This window comes from Oncorhynchus clarkii, chromosome 31 (assembly GCF_045791955.1).
Source record: "Oncorhynchus clarkii lewisi isolate Uvic-CL-2024 chromosome 31, UVic_Ocla_1.0, whole genome shotgun sequence".
NCBI lineage: Eukaryota > Metazoa > Chordata > Actinopteri > Salmoniformes > Salmonidae > Oncorhynchus > Oncorhynchus clarkii.
The window spans coordinates 7,521,855-7,542,526 of record NC_092177.1 but is presented as its reverse complement, the minus strand read 5'-3'; the positions used below and the strand labels follow the sequence as shown (position 1 = coordinate 7,542,526).

The 20,672-nt window shown below is 43.5% G+C and overlaps 1 protein-coding gene across 2 annotated transcripts in view; it reads right to left on the bottom strand.

The window, feature by feature from the left end:
* The window catches only part of LOC139390920 (annexin A6-like), a 38,722-nt gene extending 24,690 nt beyond the window's left edge, over positions 1-14,032 (bottom strand). The window contains exons 1-12 of one of the 2 annotated variants that reach the window (XM_071138312.1): positions 13,657-14,032; positions 12,086-12,130; positions 9,054-9,138; positions 8,061-8,155; positions 6,901-7,014; positions 6,659-6,749; positions 4,145-4,224; positions 3,844-3,900; positions 3,623-3,716; positions 3,157-3,252; positions 2,926-2,984; positions 2,094-2,216 (exon numbers count right to left, since the gene is read on the bottom strand). In XM_071138312.1, the coding sequence (XP_070994413.1) occupies positions 2,094-2,216; positions 2,926-2,984; positions 3,157-3,252; positions 3,623-3,716; positions 3,844-3,900; positions 4,145-4,224; positions 6,659-6,749; positions 6,901-7,014; positions 8,061-8,155; positions 9,054-9,138; positions 12,086-12,094 (903 nt within the window). In that variant the 5' untranslated portion in view covers positions 12,095-12,130; positions 13,657-14,032. The remainder of the gene's footprint in view (positions 1-2,093; positions 2,217-2,925; positions 2,985-3,156; positions 3,253-3,622; positions 3,717-3,843; positions 3,901-4,144; positions 4,225-6,658; positions 6,750-6,900; positions 7,015-8,060; positions 8,156-9,053; positions 9,139-12,085; positions 12,131-13,656) is intronic. The other variant, XM_071138311.1, reaches the window with a different exon arrangement.
* Positions 14,033-20,672: the final 6,640 nt, after the last annotated feature.

Genomic DNA, 20,672 nt, shown 5'->3' with positions numbered 1-20,672 from the left:
ATATATATATATAGTTAGATAGACATCTAGCTAGTTAGATAGACATATATATATATAGTTAGATAGACTGATATCTAGTTAGATAGACAGATAGCTAGTTAGATAGACATATATATATATAGTTAGATAGACAGATAGCTAGTTAGATAGACTGATAGCTAGTTAGATAGACTGATAGCTAGTTAGATAGACATATAGATAGTTAGATATACTGATTGCTAGTTAGATAGACATATATATAGGTAGATAGACATATAGATAGGTAGATAGACAGATAGCTAGTTAGATAGACAGAGAGCTAGTTGGATAGACAGGGAGATATACAGATAGTTAGTTAGACAAACAGATAGCTAGTTAGACAGACAGATAGCTAGTTAGATAGACATAGATAGGTAGATAGACATATAGATAGGTAGATAGACAGATAGCTAGTTAGATAGACAGAGAGCTAGTTGGATAGACAGATAGCTAGTTAGATAGACATAGATAGGTAGATAGACAGATAGCTAGTTAGATAGACATATAGATAGTTAGACATATAGATAGTTAGAAAGACAGGGATATATACATATAGTTACATAGACATACATATACAGTTAGATAGACATATAGCTAGTTAGATAGACTGATAGCTAGTTAGATAGACAGATAGCTAGTTAGATAGACATAAATATATAGTTAGATAGACATATAGCTAGTTAGATAGACATATATATATAGTTAGATAGACTGATAGCTAGTTAGATAGACCGATAGCTAGTTAGATAGACAGATAGCTCGTTAGATAGACAGATAGCTAGTTAGATAGACATATATATATAGTTAGATAGACAGATAGCTAGTTAGATAGACTGATAGCTAGTTAGATAGACATATATATATATATAGTTAGATAGACATCTAGCTAGTTAGATAGACATATATATATAGTTAGATAGACTGATATCTAGTTAGATAGACAGATAGCTAGTTAGATAGACATATATATATATATAGTTAGATAGACAGATAGCTAGTTAGATAGACTGATAGCTAGTTAGATAGACTGATAGCTAGTTAGATAGACCGATAGCTAGTTAGATAGACAGATAGCTAGTTAGATAGACTGATAGCTAGTTAGATAGACTGATAGCTAGTTAGATAGACCAATAGCTAGTTAGATAGACAGATAGCTAGCTAGTTAGATAGACCGATAGCTAGTTAGATAGACAGATTGCTAGCTAGTTAGATAGACAGATAGCTAGTTAGATAAACATATAGATAGTTAGAAAGACAGGGATATATACAGATAGTTAGATAGACAGATAGTTAGTTAGATAGATAGACAGATAGCTAGTTAGATAGTTAGATAGACAGACAGCTAGTTAGATAGACTTATATATAGTTAGATAGACATATAGCTAGTTAGATAGACAGATAGCTAGTTATATAAACATATAGATAGTTAGATAGACAGATAGCTAGTTAGATAGACAGATAGCTAGTTAGATAGACAGATAGCTAGTTAGACAGACATATAGCTAGTTAGATAGTTAGATAGCTAGTTAGATAGTTAGATAGACAGATAGCTAGTTAGATAGACATATAGCTAGTTAGATATACAGATAGCTAGTTAGATAGACAGACAGCTAGTTAGATAGTTAGATAGACAGACAGCTAGTTAGACAGACAGATAGCTAGTTAGACAGACAGATAGCTAGTTAGACAGACAGATAGCTAGTTAGACAGACAGGAAGATAGACAGTATGGAGTCATAATGTTACTCTTATCTCAGTCACTAGACAAGGTGACTAAGAACTCAGTCACTAGACAAGGTGACTAAGAACTCAGTCACTAGACAAGGTGACTAAGAACTCAGTCACTAGACAAGGTGACTAAGAACTCAGTCACTAGACAAGGTGACTAAGAACTCAGTCACTAGACAAGGTGACTAAGAACTCAGTCACTAGACAAGGTGACTAAGAACTCAAGTCACTAGACAAGGTGACTAAGAACTAAGACAGAACTTCAAACAAGAGGCATTATAACGTCTGGAGGTTACAATCTATAGGATCAAAGCATATACGGGTTTAAGATAAGTTAAGTTGTATCACCTTGATCATGTTGTACAGGGACTTCTCATAGCACATACGGAAGCACTCCCGTATATCCAGCATGTCAATCTCAGAACGACAGATCATGATCCTGATCAGAGTGTTGTCTTGCGTACCAAGACCCTGGAGAGAGAGAGAGAGAGAGAGATATTTACTGTTCACTTTTTATTGTTTTTTTCACTTTTGTTTATCCATTTCACTTGCTTTAGCAACGTTAACATATGTTTCCCCATGACAATAAAGCCCCTTGAATTGAATTGAAATAGAGAGAGGGAGGGAGAGAGAGAGACAGAGAGAGAGAGAGAGAGAGAGAGAGAGAGAGAGAGAGAGAGAGGGGAGAGAAAGAGAGAGAGAGAGAGAGAGAGAGAGAGAGACAGAGACAGAGAGAGACAGAGAGAGAGAGACATAAAGAGAGAGAGAGAGAGAGCGCGAGACAGAGAGAGACAGAGAGAGACAGAGAGAGAGAGAGAGAGAGAGAGGGGGGAGAGAAAGAGAGAGAGAGACAGAGAGAGACAGAGAGAGAGAGAGAGACAGAGAGAGACAGAGAGAGACAGAGAGAGACAGAGAGACAGAAAGAGAGAGAGAGAGAGAGAGAGAGAGCGCGAGACAGAGAGAGACAGAGAGAGACAGAGAGAGAGAGAGCGCCAGACAGAGAGAGACAGAGAGAGACAGAGAGAGAGACAGAGAGAGAGACAGAGAGAGAGACAGAGAGAGAGAGAGAAAGAGAGTAAAGCCCTTTGAATTGAATTGAGAGCTTGTTGGTCAGAGTGAGATGGATATGAGCGCAGCTGAGACTGAAAGACTTCAATAAGAATAAGCAGTTGATTTTTACCTTCATAGACTTGTAGAGACGCTTGGCGAAGTACATAGGTACACTCCTGATGCACTGGACTGTAGGAGACAAGACGCACAAGACAGACATGTTGAAATAAGGGTTCGTGGATGACTTGACTAGGTATGATTAGACCAGACTGAACGACGGTGAGTGTACTCCACGATGTTCAATTTGATTTCAATTTGGTTCCGTCTGATTTTTAACCATCAGAAAGAGTCCAACACGTACCGACAGCCAACATGAGGTTCTCAAAGTCCCCAGACAGCTCACTCTTGATACTGTCCTCTATGGACGTCTCTGCTATCTCCTGGTACTTATCAAACACTGCAGGAAGAAGACAAGAGAACGGAGTCATTCCCTGGCATGGTATCCTAGTCAGTGAACTATTGAGACCAGACCACAGACACATAACTCAGCAGCCTGATACAACCAGGATCCCTGTGTGTTGTGGGTGTGACAAGAAATGACCCATTCACACTAGTAAATGTCACACTGACGTCATACTGGATATGTTCCAAATGGAACCCTATTCGTTACATAGTGCACTACTTTTAACATCTATGGGTTATAGACAGCGCACTATGTAGGGAGTAGGGTGCCATTTGGGATGTAACCAGTAGTTCTGGTCAGGCTGAGGTCATGATACTGTTGTCGCGCTCAGCCTCATGTTTATGTACCCCAGTGTTATACTCACCCATCTGTAGGTGGTCGAAACTGCGGTTTCCCAGCAACATAATGAAAATGGACTCCTCTGTGCCCCACTGCTCCTCCCCGGCTGCAAACAGCACCTGGAAAGTGTTGAAAAGTGATAGTTAGAGACAGGAAGAAAGGGGTGAGGTTGATAGGGTTGGGAAGGGGATCAAATGCTTGGTGTTTATATTATGGGGAACGTGTTTTACTGCTTTAAACACTCACCTGAGCGTCCTCCTCTATTAGATCAGTATGCACTGCTCCTGGTTCATCTCTGGTTCCCTGGAGAAAAACACACACACACACACACACACACACACACACACACATCTGACTAAACAGCTATACAAATGCCTTGGTTAGGACAACAACAAGTTCGGTAACAGATTGGTACCCAGACTAGATCTACTTACAAAATAACAAAAACCAGAAAACAAGCTATTGACAGCCTTTCAAATAATCAAATCACATTTAGATCGATTTACATTTCCTGTTTCCATGGCTGTGACCTTATAAAGCAACTTACCTGGAGTAAAACAACCAGCATCTTCTTAAAGTGCCCTGAGGTCTCTCCTGTAACGTCCTCCTCGATGTCTGAGCCGTAAGCTGAAGACAGTAACAACACAGGCAGTTAATAACGCAACCAGGATTTCACTGGAACATGCTGTGTTTGTCATACACTACATGACCAGAAGTATGTTGACAACCTGCTCGTCGAACATCTCATTCCAAAATCGTGGGCATTAATATGGAGTTGGTCCCCCATTTGCTGCTATAACAACCTCCACTCTTCTGGGAAGGCTTTCCATTAGATGTTGGAACATTGCTGCAGGGACTTGCTTCCATTCAGCCATGCGGCTATGGAACCCCTGACCTCTTCACCGGACATCCCAGACCTTCTGTTTTCAACTCTCTCGAGACAGCAAGAGCAGTAGAGATATTCTGAATGATCGGCTATGAAAAGCCAGCTGACATTTACTCCTGAGGTGCTGACCAGTTGCACCCTCTACAACCACTGTGTTGATTATTATTTGACCCTGTTGGTCATCTATGAACATTTGAACATCTTGGCCATGTTCTGTTATAATCTCCACCCGGCACAGCCAGAAGAGGACTGGCCACCCCACATAGCCTGGTTCCTCTCTAGGTTTCTTATCTAGGTTTTGGCCTTTCTAGGGAGTTTTTCCTAGTCACCGTGCTTCTACACCTGCATTGCTTGCTGTTTGGGGTTTTAGGCTGGGTTTCTGTACAGCACTTTGTGACATCAGGGCTTTATTGATTGAAGAGCATTAGTGAGGTCGGGCACTGATGTTGGGCGATTAGGCCTGGCTCGCAGTCGGCGTTCCAATTCATCCCAAAGGTATTCGATGGAGTTGAGGTCAGGGCTCTGTGCAGGCCAGTCCAGTTCTTCCACACTGATCTCGGCAAACCATTTCTGTATGGACCTTGCTGTGTGAACGGGGGCATTGTCATGCTGAAACAGGAAAGGCCTTCCCCAAACTGTTGCCACAAAGTTAGAAGCACAGAAACATCTAGAATGTCATTGTATGCTGTAAGGTTAAGATCTCCCTTCACTGGAACTAAGGGGCCTAGTCCCGAACCATGAAAACAACCTCAGACCATTATTCCTCCTCCGCCAAAATGTACAGTTGGCACTATGGATTGGGGCAGGTAGCGTTCTCCTGGCATCTGCCAAACCCAGATTAGTCCGTCGGACTGCCAGATGGTGAAGCGTGATTCATCACTCCAGAGAACACGTTTCCACTGCTCCAGAGTCCAATGGCGGCGAGCTTTACACCATTCCAGCCGACGCTTGGCATTGAGCATGGTGATCTTAGGCTTGTGTGCGACTGCTCGGCCATGGAAACCCATTTCATGAAGCCCCCGAGAAGCAGTTATTGTGCTGACGTTGCTTCCAGAGGCAGTTTGTAACTCGGTAGTGAGTGTTACAACCGAGGACAGACGATTTTTACGCGCTACACGCTTCAGCACCCATTCTGTGAGCTTCTGTGGCCTGCCACTTCACGGCTGAGCCGTTGTTGCTCCTAGACGTTTCCACTTCACAATAACAGCACTTACAGTTGACCCGGGCAGCTCTAGCAGGGCAGAAATTTGATGAACTGTCTTGTTAGAAAGGTGGCATCCTGTGACGGTGCCACGTTGAAAGTCACTGAGCTCGTCAGTAAAGGCCATTTTTACTGCTAATGTTTGTCTATGGAGATTGCATGGCTGTGTGCTCAATTTTATACACCTGTCAGCAACGGGTGTGGCTGAAATAGCCAAATCCACTAATTTGAAGGGGTGCCCACATACTTCTGTAGAGTATGTCATACTGTTGCTGCGGCAACAGGAAATGGGAATTCAAGTGTAGAGTATGTCATATGTCATAGAGTATGTTGCTGCGGCAACAGGAAATGGGAATTCAAGTGTAGAGTATGTCATATGTCATAGAGTATGTTGCTGCGGCAACAGGAAATGGGAATTCAAGTGTAGAGTATGTCATATGTCATAGAGTATGTTGCTGCGGCAACAGGAAATGGGAATTCAAGTGGAAATTACAAAACTTCAGAAGCCTTGATTGAATACACTACACGTTTGCATTTCCTGCCGTGTAGCAAAAATTCTCAGCAACAAAAGAGTGATCAAACTAGTTAGCTAGCTACCCCTCTGTTTCACCTCTGAACTGCCTCTGCTCTAGCCTTCCTCCTGGTGCCGACTATCTCAAGCCATTAACTACCCTGCCTGACATGATCGGTCATGAACTATTTGTTTTGGTTTTTAGAAATTGTATATTTGTTTTAAACATTTTTTGTTGTTGCTTAAAGCTCTTTGACTTTGTAATAAAAAATGCTATAATAATAAATAATATATTAAATCATAATTATTATTATTATCATATGTATTTGTCTTTAACTATAGATCATAGATCTGCAGGCATCTCCACCATTCAGCTTCTAATGCTTCTAATGGGAGATTATGGGAGATTATTAGGAAATATATCTTACTATCTATTCTAATGGGAGGAGGAAATATATCTTACCATCCTTGTATGCCTCCACCAGGTCGTGTATCTGTTGGTTGTTCCTCGAGGCCAAGACTTCAATCAGGCACTTCTCATCTGTTCCTGCCCCCTTAGAAATAAAGCATTACATTAAATACAGAATGGCACAAGTTACTAACTGGACTGTGTAACAGTTGGTGTCTGATGTGGGTATTCTCAATTCTGATCATTTTCCTGTTTCTTAACTTTTTACTTCCAAAATCTCGAAGACATTATCTTACTTTGATGGCATCGTGGATCTCTTTGGCGTCATGGTAGGCCTGGGGTCTCATCAGACTGACGATGAGGCGTTCAAAATGCCCCGTCAGCTCATACTTCAGGTCATCTATCAGGTCCTGGGGAACAGAGACGTCTGTTAGGAAGTTACCCTCTCACGGTGTGTGCACACTGAATTGTGAATTGCAAATTGACTGGACAAACTTACCTTAAAGAATTCAACACAATTAGTAAGACACGTGTCTGTTTTGAAGTTGTCCTGTCATGATTTGTGACACAACGTGCTCAGTAGAGTATAGTGAGTTCAACAACGCTTCTGTTAGCGGCAAACATGTTACTTAGCAACAATTTCAGTTGAACGATTTGAATGAATATTCCAAAATGTTACAGTGAAACATTAAACAGATCCTTTTTTGTAAGGATAACTGTGGTAGTTTAGGGGTAATAGTCAAACTGCAAATGACGTTGCTATTCCTACTACATGTAATGGAAAGCCTACAGGGTTACATTATTATTTGTAGTGGCAGTTTAGACCCCAAAACAGACACTGACATTCTCTGCACACTACCTTCGCAGACTGTTAGCTAATGTTAGCACAAAACAACACAAATGGAAAATGTTAGCTAATGTTAGCATAGAACAACACAAATGGGAAATGTTAGCTAATATTAGCACAAAACAACACAAATGGGAAATGTTAGCTAACGTTAGCATAGAACAACACAAATGGGAAATGTTAGCTAACGTTAGCATAAAACAACACAAATGGGAAATGTTAGCTAACGTTAGCATAAAACAACACAAATGGGTAATGTTAGCTAACGTTAGCTAATGTTCACAAACTGATGCATGCACCTCTGGAATTTAACTAAGAATGTATTGTACCTTCTAATAAATGGCACACTGAATTGTGCAATTTGTGGTATAGCTAAATTTTACACCGTGGTTTTAGCTGATACAGATCCAGTATTTACCTGGTATTAACTATAGATGATAGAGTGGGTCAAAGTAACAATGGGTACTTTCTGATATATAGTGATGTTTATGTACATGAATCCTCCCCCCCCAAAAAATGATTTCAATGCAATCCAGGTCCAGCTCTGGAAAGGTACAGAAACGTGATGATAGATGTGATGTTAGATGTTATGATGTGATGTTCCTGTACCTTCCCATAGCTAGACTTGTACGCCTGTACAATCTCCTGTCTCTGAGCATTGCTTCTGCCAGTGACCAAATCCAAGATGGCCTCCTTGTCGCTGCCTGCAGAGCACAGAGGAAGATCATCAGTAACATCATTAGTAACATTTGACTTTAGAACCTTGTCAGCCAGGGCTGTCCAATCCTGTTCCTGGAGAGCTACACCACTGAAATAGAATGATTCTAATCTATTCCTATGAGCTACCCTCCTCTAGATTTTTGCTCCAACGCCCGTTGTAACTAAACTGATTTTTATCAACCAGCTAATTACCAGAATTAATTACCAGAATTACCAGGGTTGGAGTTAAAACCTACAGGACGGTATCTCTCCAGGAACAGGGTTGGAGTTAAAACCTACAGGATGGTTTCTCTCCAGGAACAGGGTTGGAGCTAAAACCTACAGGACGGTATCTCTCCAGGAACAGAGTTGGAGCTAAAACCTACAGGACGGTATCTCTCCAGGAACAGGGTTGGAGTTAAAACCTACAGGACGGTATCTCTCCAGGAACAGGGTTGGAGTTAAAACATACAGAATGGTATCTCTCCAGGAACAGGGTTGGAGTTAAAACCTACAGGACGGTATCTCTCCAGGAACAGGGTTGGAGTTAACCTACAGGATGGTATCTCTCCAGGAACAGGGTTAAATCAGCCCTGTTCTAAACAGCCGTGAATACTGGTGTTGGAGTTGTGTATCTCTAGCCTGGTTAATAATTTTTTATTTTTTTTTTTATTTTTTTTATTTCACCTTTATTTAACCAGGTAGGCTAGTTGAGAACAAGTTCTCATTTGCAACTGCGACCTGGCCAAGATAAAGCATAGCAGTGTGAACAGACAACCAGACAACCAGACAGAACTGAAGTAAACTGAAACAAAGTGCAGTGCATTGTTCTGTTTGGTTTTACCAGGCTAGTGTACCCCCTGCCCTAAAGTGGATACTGAGTGTAGCTACGGTGTTACTCACCGATGCCTTTCATGGCATTGTAGAGTGTCTCAGCATCTGCACTGGCATCAAAGTCTGGAGCATCGGTTACTGTGCCTCGGAACCCCTAGAAAAATATTCACGACATTTTATTCACTTAATCAGGTCAGTTGTTAAAGAACACATTTTCATTCATAACAATGAGTTTCAGAGCAGGGGAAAAGGTTGATCGAGCCAACTGGAAGCTTGGTATGACTAGTTCGGCACAGAAGAATGAATGAGGGGCCAGGAATTGCTCTGGGCCTGTCCCAGGTTTAATTAAAGTCACAGGGAAGTGAGGGGTTATGGGTGTGTTTGTGGGTGGTGTTGGAGTATATGATGGCCTTTGAGGGGCTGTGTGGGTGAATAGGGAGCATGAAGGGGCTGTGTGGGTGTACAGGGAGCAGGAAGTGGCTGTGTGGGTGAACAGGGAGCAGAAAGTAGCTGTGTGGGTGAACAGGGAGCAGGAAGTGGCTGTGTGGGTGAACAGGGAGCAGGAAGGGGCTGTGTGGGTGAACAGGGAGCAGGAAGGGGCTGTGTGGGTGAACAGGGAGCAGGAAGTGGCTGTGTGGGTGAACAGGGAGCAGGAAGGGGTTGTGTGGGTGTACAGGGAGCAGGAAGGGCTGTGGTTGCAGTCTCTGTGGCCAAGCCTGCCCTGAGCAGAGGGTTGACAGGCAGACAGACAGCTGACACCAGTCTGCCCGCCTGCCTACAGCTGCCCCCTCCAGAACAGCCGTGTGTGTGCAGGGAGGAACGGGGAGTCAGGTTACACACACAGAGACCTGCTCAGTCTGCAGGGGTCTGACACGGCTTCAGAGAAGCTGAATTCAAATCAACACGGTAACAATAAAAACACAATAGTCACCAGGGCTGCAATTCAATCAAATATTCAGTGCGGAAAATAGCGGTGTTCATATGACGTGAAAATACACGTTGAAGATCACGTGATAAACAAGAACCAAATAAACAGCTCAGAGACTACAGATCTGTCTTGAAGAATCCCCAGCCTATATCTGATGTGTATTTATTATCCTGTATGTGAGAAACATATCCGTTTCTGTGGAGATTCTTTCTGCTGCATTGAGGCACACAGCCAATGTCTCCTACCCAGAAATCCAGCCAGCCAGACAGCCAAGGAGGCCACTGCACATGCTCAGATGTGCCCCTACTACAGCTCTACCATAGAGACCATCACTCCCCAGGACAGCTGGGAGGTCCCACCCACATAGCGACAGGACCAAACCAACGGGCCTATAGCAACGGTCCTTTCAGCAAACAGACTGTTCAAGCAGCAAATAAGCATAGTAGAACATAGATAATATGTATGTGTATAATACACAGTATGTTCAGATGATACCAGTGAAATACTAGAGCTATTTGTTTTGATGATAAAACTAAACTACAGCAGTGATTGGCTGCTTGCAACTTCCATTCAGACACTGCACTATCCTTGGCACCAGTCTGTCTGTGCTATGGCTAACTTGTCGTTTGTCTTGCTACTCTGGTGTAGCCATCCTTGGACATGGTTTTGATATTAAATAGTCTAGTGTAACAGTATTGCTTTAGTCTGTCCCCTCGCCCCTACCCGGGCTCGAACCAGGGACGCTCTGCACACATCAACAACTGACACCCACAAAGCATCGTTACCCATCGCTCCACAAAAGCCGCGGCTTCAAGTCTCAGTGCGAGTGACGTCACCGATTGAAACGCAATTAGCGCGCACCACCGCTAACTAGCTAGCCATTTCACATCGGTTACACTAGCAGGGCCATCCTTAGACATGGTTTTGATATTAAATAGTCTAGCAGGGCCATCTTTGGACATGCTTTTGATATTAAATAGTCTAGCAGAGCCATCGTTGGACATGCTTTTGATATTAAATAGTCTAGCAGAGCCATCTTTGCAAATCTCCTCTTGTTGACTGGACTTTCAGAGCTTACGTGAGCGGAACCTGGGTGTCCGAGGCTTGGCATTAGATAGAGGAGCAGGCCTGACGGAACCTGGGTGTCCGAGGCTTGGCATCAGATAGAGGAGCAGGCCTGACGGAACCTGGGTGTCCGAGGCTTGGCATCAGATAGAGGAGCAGGCCTGACGGAACCTGGGTGTCCGAGGCTTGGCATCAGACAGAGGAGCAGGCCTGACGGAACCTGGGTGTCCGAGGCTTGGCATCAGATAGAGGAGCAGGCCTGACGGAACCTGGGTGTCCGAGGCTTGGCATCAGATAGAGGAGCAGGCCTGACGGAACCTGGGTGTCCGAGGCTTGGCATTAGATAGAGGAGCAGGCCTGACGGAACCTGGGTGTCCGAGGCTTGGCATCAGATAGAGGAGCAGGCCTGACAGAACCTGGGTGTCCGAGGCTTGGCATCAGATAGAGGAGCAGGCCTGACGGAACCTGGGTGTCCGAGGCTTGGCATCAGATAGAGGAGCAGGCCTGACGGAACCTGGGTGTCCGAGGCTTGGCATCAGATAGAGGAGCAGGCCTGACGGAACCTGGGTGTCCGAGGCTTGGCATCAGATAGAGGAGCAGGCCTGACGGAACCTGGGTGTCCGAGGCTTGGCATCAGATAGAGGAGCAGGCCTGACGGAACCTGGGTGTCCGAGGCTTGGCATCAGATAGAGGAGCAGGCCTGACGGAACCTGGGTGTCCGAGGCTTGGCATCAGATAGAGGAGCAGGCCTGACGGAACCTGGGTGTCCGAGGCTTGGCATCAGATAGAGGAGCAGGCCTGCCGGAACCTGGGTGTCCGAGGCTTGGCATCAGATAGAGGAGCAGGCCTGCCGTATGTCTGCCGGAGATCTCTCTGTGTGTCTGTCAATAGCATGTCCAGGTTGCCAGAGGGAAGTGACACCTTATACTGCTGCCATTACAATAAACAGACGCCCCAAGGCTGATGACTGCTCATCTGACCCCTCCTCTGTCCTTACCTCATTATCATACAGTCATTATGGAATAGGATACGTTTATCCTTATAGATCTACTGTAGCTACACATAGCGCTGAGAGAATAGCAGACACAGGATTATGATTTTGACTTACCATTACCATATTTGGTCTTTTAAGGATATGCAGGAAACAATCAACCTGCAAGACAAGATATATACGAAGCAGAAATGAGAACAGTGAAACTCGGTGACATGCTGTTTAAGATGGTATCAATATCAACCAATCAAATGTATTTATGGAGCCCTTTTTACAGCTCGCAGTTGTCACAAAGAGCTTTTTACAGAAACCAAGGGGTGGCCAGTCCTCTTCTAGCTGTGCCATCTTATCGATCCTAACTGTCAATGTTTACATGATATGATTGTGATCCATATGTGTGGCTGGATGAACAAAGAGATGCTATTGGACCATAGGCTCATGAAAATATACTCTATATGTCATTGAATGGTGGTGGTCCGGTTTCAGCACAACACCATCCACAGAACCTGCACTAGAGAAGACTGCATTGCAAGATCAAAACACTGTTTCATAATAAAAGTCACTAGTTGGCTTGCTATAGGATTACAGGGAGGAGACACAACGGGGGCCCACCCACATGCTGACGCGTTCAGGGTAAATGTAGGGTGGTTGGCTTATGGCCTAGTGGTTATAAAGCATAGCCACGTTTTCTGCAGGAAACATGTTGGCTGCTTCTCTCCTGCAGTTAAGTGTGGCTACAGTGTTCCCTTTCAGAGTGGTAGTTAGCTTTAGCATCTGGTGAGGTGGAGAAAGGGGCACAGAACATCTAATAATCAAACATCTACTTTTACAAAGGTACGATTGGGTTAAACTTGTTCTGACACTCTTGTTGAACTGTTTTGAAGCATCTCCACTTCGAACCAAAGCACACACGGTCTATGATGATGAATTCTACAGTAGATGGAAAAACAGTGTAGCTTAAGAATTTGTGTATCAGTAAAGGAAATGCTGTTGGACTTTCCAAATGAGATGAAAAGTCATTCGGATTCACATAAAGAATATATAGCGCAGGAGAAGCACTCAGTGAGGACAAGCAAGCACGCAGTATTGCAGTCAATTGTAGGATTTCTGAGAGTTTCTCCATTAGTGAGGATATGAGATAAACAATCTAAGAAAGGTATCTTAGTTTGTTTAAGATAAGCCCACAGCAGTGTTCAGTCTCCTAAAATAGTTTGATCCACAACCCCTACAGCCACAGAATGTCCACGACCACACCCCATCTCTCAGGCTCCCACCCCAAACAAATTATACAACTTCATATTCATAAAGGTTAAAACTTTTTTTTAAATGTATTTATTTTATTCTGTCTAAAAACACATAACTTAGAATTTGACTATTTACACAATGGACATCAATGTCAATAGACATGACTCATGTCTATGCTCAATCCATTGCTTTACATTTACAACAACCTTTTCTCTATGTTGTTCTTTATACTTCTTGGTTTGTAAAATGGGACAGTGTGTCTGTTTATTACTCTCATTTCACAAACTTGCTATTATAGGCTTGGGCTAGGCTAATAATAGCCTAAACAAACCGTTATAGCTCCGTTATTGTCTTCACGTGACTTGCGACAACATTATCTTTGCCTATATTGTTGAGCATTTGACACTATAGGAAACTCGTTACAATGCTAAATGCAAACTCACCTCTTTTACAGAACTAATTTGATCCAAATCAACCCACGCCGCAGTGCTGACCTCCTCTCTCCTGCGTTTTGCCCGGTGTTGAAACAGCCAGCTGTCTTATTCACTGTCCTCGAGCTGACGTAATAACTGCGGCGCTCACCGGCAGTGCGTCAAAAAGAGTTTCCCTTTCAAACAGCGAGCCCTCCTTACACACTGAAAAAAAATGGTGTTTAGGGTAAATTAACAAAGATGTGAACAACTAGTTTACTTGTGCTGTTTGGTCTTTCTGGACGCTCCATATACCCACTAAGCATGAACCTTCTTTAGGACTTATTTTTGGTCCTGTCAGATCAAAGAGGGATGCAATTGCAGCCAGCAATTCAGGGTGTTCCTGCATGTGGGAATTCTGGCACGTGCTGGAAACCCTCTTTATACTTCTATTGGTCAATTTCTAAGCTAGGACAGGAGGGAGGTGGGGCCAGTCCACTACAGGAGGTGGCTTTAATGCACAATAACGTTGGATGCCAGCCGCCGAAAAAACCTCACAGAAGAAGGGGCGGGGGTGACAATGGTAGCTAGTAAGCCGTACACCGGTAGACAGTGTCCTTCCTCCCAGCCTGCCGGGCACTGTTTTCCTGCAGTTCTGTTAATGACTACGAGGTCAGGTGTTCGGCAGGCAGGAGCGAAGGACACTGCCAGCTGGTCCGGTACACAGCAGGCGGAATCGACACTGTGTACTAGCTAGCTAACTAGCAGGCAACTGGTAGACAGTGTCCTTCGTCCCCGCCTGTTGGGCACGGTTTTCTCCCGGAACACAGCAGGCGGGAGGCAGAGGCAACACTATGTGCGAGCTAACTAGCAAGCTAACTAGTTAGCTAACACACGGTGCCTGCTGTGCTAGCGGTAGGTGGGGGTGACCGGTAGACAGTGTCCTTCGCCCCCGCCTTTCGGGCACTGTTATCCAGCAGTTCTGTTAATGCAGGTTTTCGGCAGGTAGGAGCGAAGGACACTGTCTACTGGTGTCACTCCCGCTAGCTAGCAAGGAGGACTCTGGGAGGCGGGGGCGCGAGAAAACACAGATAATACTTTTATTTCCCTTTTGACCCACATTCAAATGTGTAATGTTCATCCAGGGACCATCCAGGGACCATCCAGGGACCGATGGGATGCTCGAAACGCCCTGAATTGCGGGCTGCAGTTGCACACTATTGTCCGGTCGGGTGTAGTGGATATTTAAAATGACCCATAATGAGGAGAGACAATGTTAATCACCTATGAGGATATTTACTTTATTAAAAACGTATTGACAAGGGGAGCGGCTCCCACCACCCACAAAGTGAATAGAGTGGAACCCCACTGGGTAGAGTGGGCCTCTGGGTAATATACCATAGCAGGATAGGTGCGACATCCTTTACCTTTAACCGGGAAAGTCAGTTATTTACAATGATGGCCTCACCCAGCCAAACCCAGACGACACTGCGCTGCCCTATGGGACTCACCCAATTGTGGTCCATTGTGATACAGCCTGGATTTGAACCAGGGACTGTAGTGGCTCCTCTTGCACTGAGATGAAGTGCGCCACTCGGGAGCCCCTAACCCCACACATCCTTTGCCAGCACTTTGCCTCCAGTACTAAGAACTTGTTGTTTTGTTCAGTACTGAGAACTTAGAAGGACATCTGATGTTACTTAGTCTCCACCTTAGATAAAAAAAAAGGGAACTAAGGGACAATCTCTGGTGGAGAGAATGCCAAGACTGTGCAAAAGCTGTCAAGACAAAGGGAGGCTATTTAAAGAAACTCAAATATATTTTGATTTGTTTAACTTTTTTGATTACTTTATGATTCCATATGTGTTATTTCATAGTGTTGTTGTCTTCACTATTATTCTACAATTTAGAAAATAGTAAATATAAAGAAAAACCCTTGAATGAGTAGAAACTTTTGTCCGGTAGTGTATGTGGATGAGCAATGTCAGAGGCATATACTAAGATACAGTAGAATACAATAGAATACAGCGTATACACATGAGATGAGTAATGCAAGATATGCAAACATTATTAAAGTGACTAGTGTTCCATTTATTAAAGTGGCCAGTGATTTCAAGTCTATGTTAATAGACAACAAGCAGCCTCTAATGTGCTAGTGATGGCTATAAAACATTATTAATCACTGAGAACGTACTTTGTGTGCAGTTGAAATATCCATAGAACAAATGACCAAAAAAACAAGTATTTTCAACATTTGTAAATTATGTTTTTTCAACTTTCATTCAGAACCCGAAAATGAAACTGATTTCAACGTCTGGAAAATATGTATTTTCAATGTCCGGAAAATACATATTTTCAACTTTAATTCAAAACTAAAATGAACCTGATTCAAATTATGTGTATTATGTTACGTCTACCTCTGAGTCCAGGTTGCATGCAGAGGAGCCACCTCCACCAGAGTGAATGTTGCAATCATGTTATGGTCAGGTTATGAGAGGAGCCAGTCTTGAAACATTGAAACAACATGCAGGGCCTTCTGTACAACCATATTCAGATCTATTATTCCACTGTTATAATAGTTTGAACCTTAGTGAGAGAGAGAGAGGTATGACTGGTGTGTGTGAGCTGTGAGACCTACCGGTTTGTGACTTTGCCAGAGCTGAGCATTCTGTGTGAGATATTGTGACTGTGCTATTTCTGTCTCTGCTGGCTGTGGTGGGAGCCATTCCGGTCAGAGGGTAATGTAAAGCTAGACTGGAGAGAGGGAGAGAGGGAGAGAGAAAGAGAGAGAGAGTGAGAGGGGGGAGAGAGAGAGTGAGAGGAGGAGAGCGAGAGAGGGGGGGAGGGGCAGAGAGATCAGAACTTGGGAGAATAGGAGAGGGGGGAGCGAGAGAGAAAAGCGAGAATGAGGGAGAGAGAAAGGGAAAGGGGTAGAGTGTGAGAGAAAAAGATAGACGGGAGAGAGATAGAGGGGAAGGAAAGAGACAGGGGGAGAGAGAGTGAGTGAGAGAGAGAGGAAGAGAGTGAGGGGAGAGAGAGAGAGAGAGAGAGAGAGAGAGAGAGAGAGAGAGAGAAAGAGAGAGAACGGGAAGAGAGATCAGAGTGTGAGTAATTACTGTTAACCCAGAAGTAAAATCTTGTGTAATTTGGTCAGCTGCATAATTAACTTCTGTGTTCACACTGTGTGAACACAGGGGCAGCAGGGTGGTTAGACCGTTGGACTAGTAACCGGAAGGTTGCAAGTTCAAATCTTAGTGTTTCAAAGGCACGTGAACACAATCATGTCAGACTTCCCAGTTTCCCATTTCCCACAAGAACACATGAAGCCACCCTAAGCACAGCCTTTGTCCAATCCTCACACACCCAAATAACCATGAAAACCCCAAAACGGAACTAATGCTGTTATCCCTCTGGGATTTCACTGACATGTTTTGTGATATTTGCGGGATAAAATGCTAGATTTTTGTGCCGCAATTCTGACATTTTGCATGGCAATTTGCAATGATTCTGTCCAATTTTGTTGAGAAAATGCGCTGACGAGGGAAAAAGTTTGTTGACGTGTGGTTGATTGGTTGATTGAATCACATTATGCGGTAAATGTAAAAGATTATTGGTTGATTGAATCACATTATGCGGTAAATGTAAAAGATGATTGGTTGATTGAATCACATTATGCGGTAAATGTAAAAGATGATTGGTTGATTGAACCACATTATGCGGTAAATGTACGATGATTGGTTGAAATTGCAAGCCCTCTTTTTTTTTTTTTTACTGCGGTGATGGGTCAGTTTTATGTGATAATATTGCAATGATTTGACTGTTTTATGCGGAAATAGTGCGGAGATTGGTCAAATTTGCAAGCCCTCGCATAATATGCAAGGAATGGTTGATTTTGCCAAAAATGTTGCGATCGCAGTTGTCTCATGCATCCCATTCAGTCCCGGCAGATTCTTCGTCTACACGCATCATCTGCCCACGGGAGATTCGAGTGTGTGGGACAGTGGGACTGTATGACTGTATTTACATCACTGCCAGCAATACTGGCCACTACTTCTCCCCTGTTAGCTTCCCAAAAGACACCTGGCTTTCCTGGTCATGCACCTTACAGCACAAACAGGGTAGACAGAATTTGGAGATTAAAATGTTCCCAACCCCTGCCAAAGTATGATGGCATTTTGAGACTTTTTATAAGATTAGTTAATCTGCCACTGTATGCAGTAACTTTAATACCTTTCAATCACATCCCAGGGAAAGATAAGTATGTTTTTCTCTGCTTTTCCCTGAGCAGAATGTGAAACTATGCCCTGGATTACTGTCAAGGTTAAACAACAAAAAAAGTAGCTGTCTACTACAGACACACAAGGCTATTTTCTCTTCTTATAGTTAGCCAGATTACACAGCAATGTGATCCCTGAGATGTTATATATGCAAGATGGAGCCGACAGACACGGTTACCTTGTTCCTAACTCCTAGCAAACTTTGCGGAATTTGTACTTTTTTTGTGTGTGTGTTATTTCTTACGTTATTTGCTCAAAACGTTTCTAGTATTATTTACTACAGCCGAAAATAAATTTTTGGACATTAGATCGGCGGTCAATCACCAGAAATCCAACCAGGAATTCTACTTCCCTGACCTGGACAATAAAAGAGACGAGCTCAGGGCGAGGATCACCTTTCAGAGAGACATAAGGGGCTGTAAACATACTCTCTGGGAAAACAAAGGTGGAAGGGTATGTAATGATTAACAACTCATGGTGTGAATGTGGTTTTATAGGTACTCAAGTTCTTTTGTTCTCCCAATCTGGGATATCTCACCATCAAATGCCGACCACATTACATCCCAAGATAATTTTCTTTGGTTACTGTCACTGCCGTGTATATTCACCCCCAAGCCGACACTGCAACCCCTCTCAAAGAACTACAGTGGACTTCGCACAAACTGGAAACTGCATATCCCGAGGCTGTATTTATTGTAGCTTTGGACTTTAATAAATGAAATCTGAGGAAAACGCTCCCGAAATTCTACCAACACATCTCGTGTTACACGCAAATAGAACATGCTTGACCGTTGTTACTCTACCTTCTGGAACATCTACGAGTACCCTCCCCCTCCCTACCTTCAACAAATCAGATCACGCCTCGATCCTGCTCCTCCCCACCTATAAGCAGAAACTTAAACTAGAAACACCCGTGATAAGGACTGTTCAAAGTTGGTCTGAACAATCAGAATCTATGCTTCAAGACTAATCTGATCACCTCAGCCACCTGAGCCATGTGTTATTCACCCCACTGTCATCTAGAAGGCGGAGGCAGTGCAGGTTCATCAAAGCTGGGACCGAGAGACTGAAAAATAGATCTCCAGGTCATCAGACCGTTAAACAGTCACCACTAGCTCGTTCTGATATTTACTAATTTCTTGCTTTTTAAAAAATGTTTTGGTTAGTATATTGCTAGATATAACTGCACTGTTGGAGCTAAAAAAGAAAAACATAAGCATTTCGCTGCACCTGCGATAACATCTGCAAACCTGTGTATGTGACCAATGAACTTTGATTTGAAATACGGCTCTCTGTTGCTTCAGAACTGCATTACATAGAATACGTCATCAGATTCCTTGACAGATACGAGTTCCCACCCTCACATCTCTGTATCTCAACTTGTTCAACTTCATCTCAAAGTCACAAGACATCCCCCCCCCCAAAAAAAAACAAAAAACAAAAGCCCCACTTTTTTATCAATAAAAAAAATCCCTGTGTGACCACAGCATGTGGGTTCAACCAAGAAAAAACTAAAGAGTAGAGTTTACAGCAGAAAAGAATTTCTGACATTCAGCACGGGATTTGTTCACAGTTCTCACCCTGTAGTCCTGACTGTGGAAGTGTCCCAAATGGCAACCTATTCCCTATGGGCTCTGGTCAAAAGTAGTGCACTACATAGGGAATGTGGTGTCATTTGGGGCTCAGGCTGTGTGTAATAATGAGGACATTATGGGCCAAACGGGGCCAGACTCAGCAGCCAGTCAGAAAGGCTACTTTGTCGCTAAATCTAGTGAGTAGGAGGGTCACACAACAGGCCCTGTATATATGGCCGTAAAAAATCACTTTGCCCCTCATAAGAGTAAACACAGACAGTGGTTATATTTGTCCGTCCACTCGAGATACACAACAACAAGAATTAAATAGCAGTCTTGGTCTGGGCGAATTTGAGACAAGGTAAAGACTCTAATTCAAAGTATGTATTTATAGAGTGGTGTTTGTTGGGGAGAAAAAGAGAGAGACAGTAAACTAGTAAGATTAAAGAGAGAGAGAGAGAGAGAGAGAGAGAGAGAGAGAGAGAGAGAGAGAGAGAGAGAGAGAGAGAGAGACTTAGTAGCTTTTCAATTTGGGATATTTATAAATATATATGCAATTTTCCTGCCTGAATGAATTTTTGTATGTACAATCTGTCAGGTAGACTTGTTACTTGTCACTCCATGTTAAAAACCCACTGTCTGAGCACACAGGGAAGGGACTGGTCTCAAATGGCACGCTATTCCCTTTATAGTGCACTACTTTTGACTAGGGCCCATAGGACGCTGGTCAAAAGTAGTGCACTATAAAGGGAATAGGGTGCCATTTGAGACACTTGCCCCGTATGCATGTGAACTTTACTGAGGTTCAGTTTGATTCTGTCTATCTCTCTCTGCTTATAAACCTTCCTCACAAACTATGACAGTTCTGTTCCACAGCAGTGTGTATGTGTGTGTGCGTGTGTGTGCGTGTGCGTGTGTGTGTGTGTGTATGTGTGTATATGTGTGTGTGTGTGAGAGCCAAGACTGTTCTCTTCCACAGCAGCAGCAATGTGTGTGTACTTGCAATGTGTGTGCAGCAATGTGTGTGTGTATATTGGTGTATATATGTGTGTGTGTGTGTGTGTGTGTGTGTGTGTGTGTGTGTGTGTGTGTGTGTGAGAGAGCCATGACTGTTCTCTTCCACAGCAGCAGCGTGTGTGTGTGTGTGTGTGTGTGTGTGTGTGTGTGTGTGTGTCTGATCCACAGAAGCACACCTCTG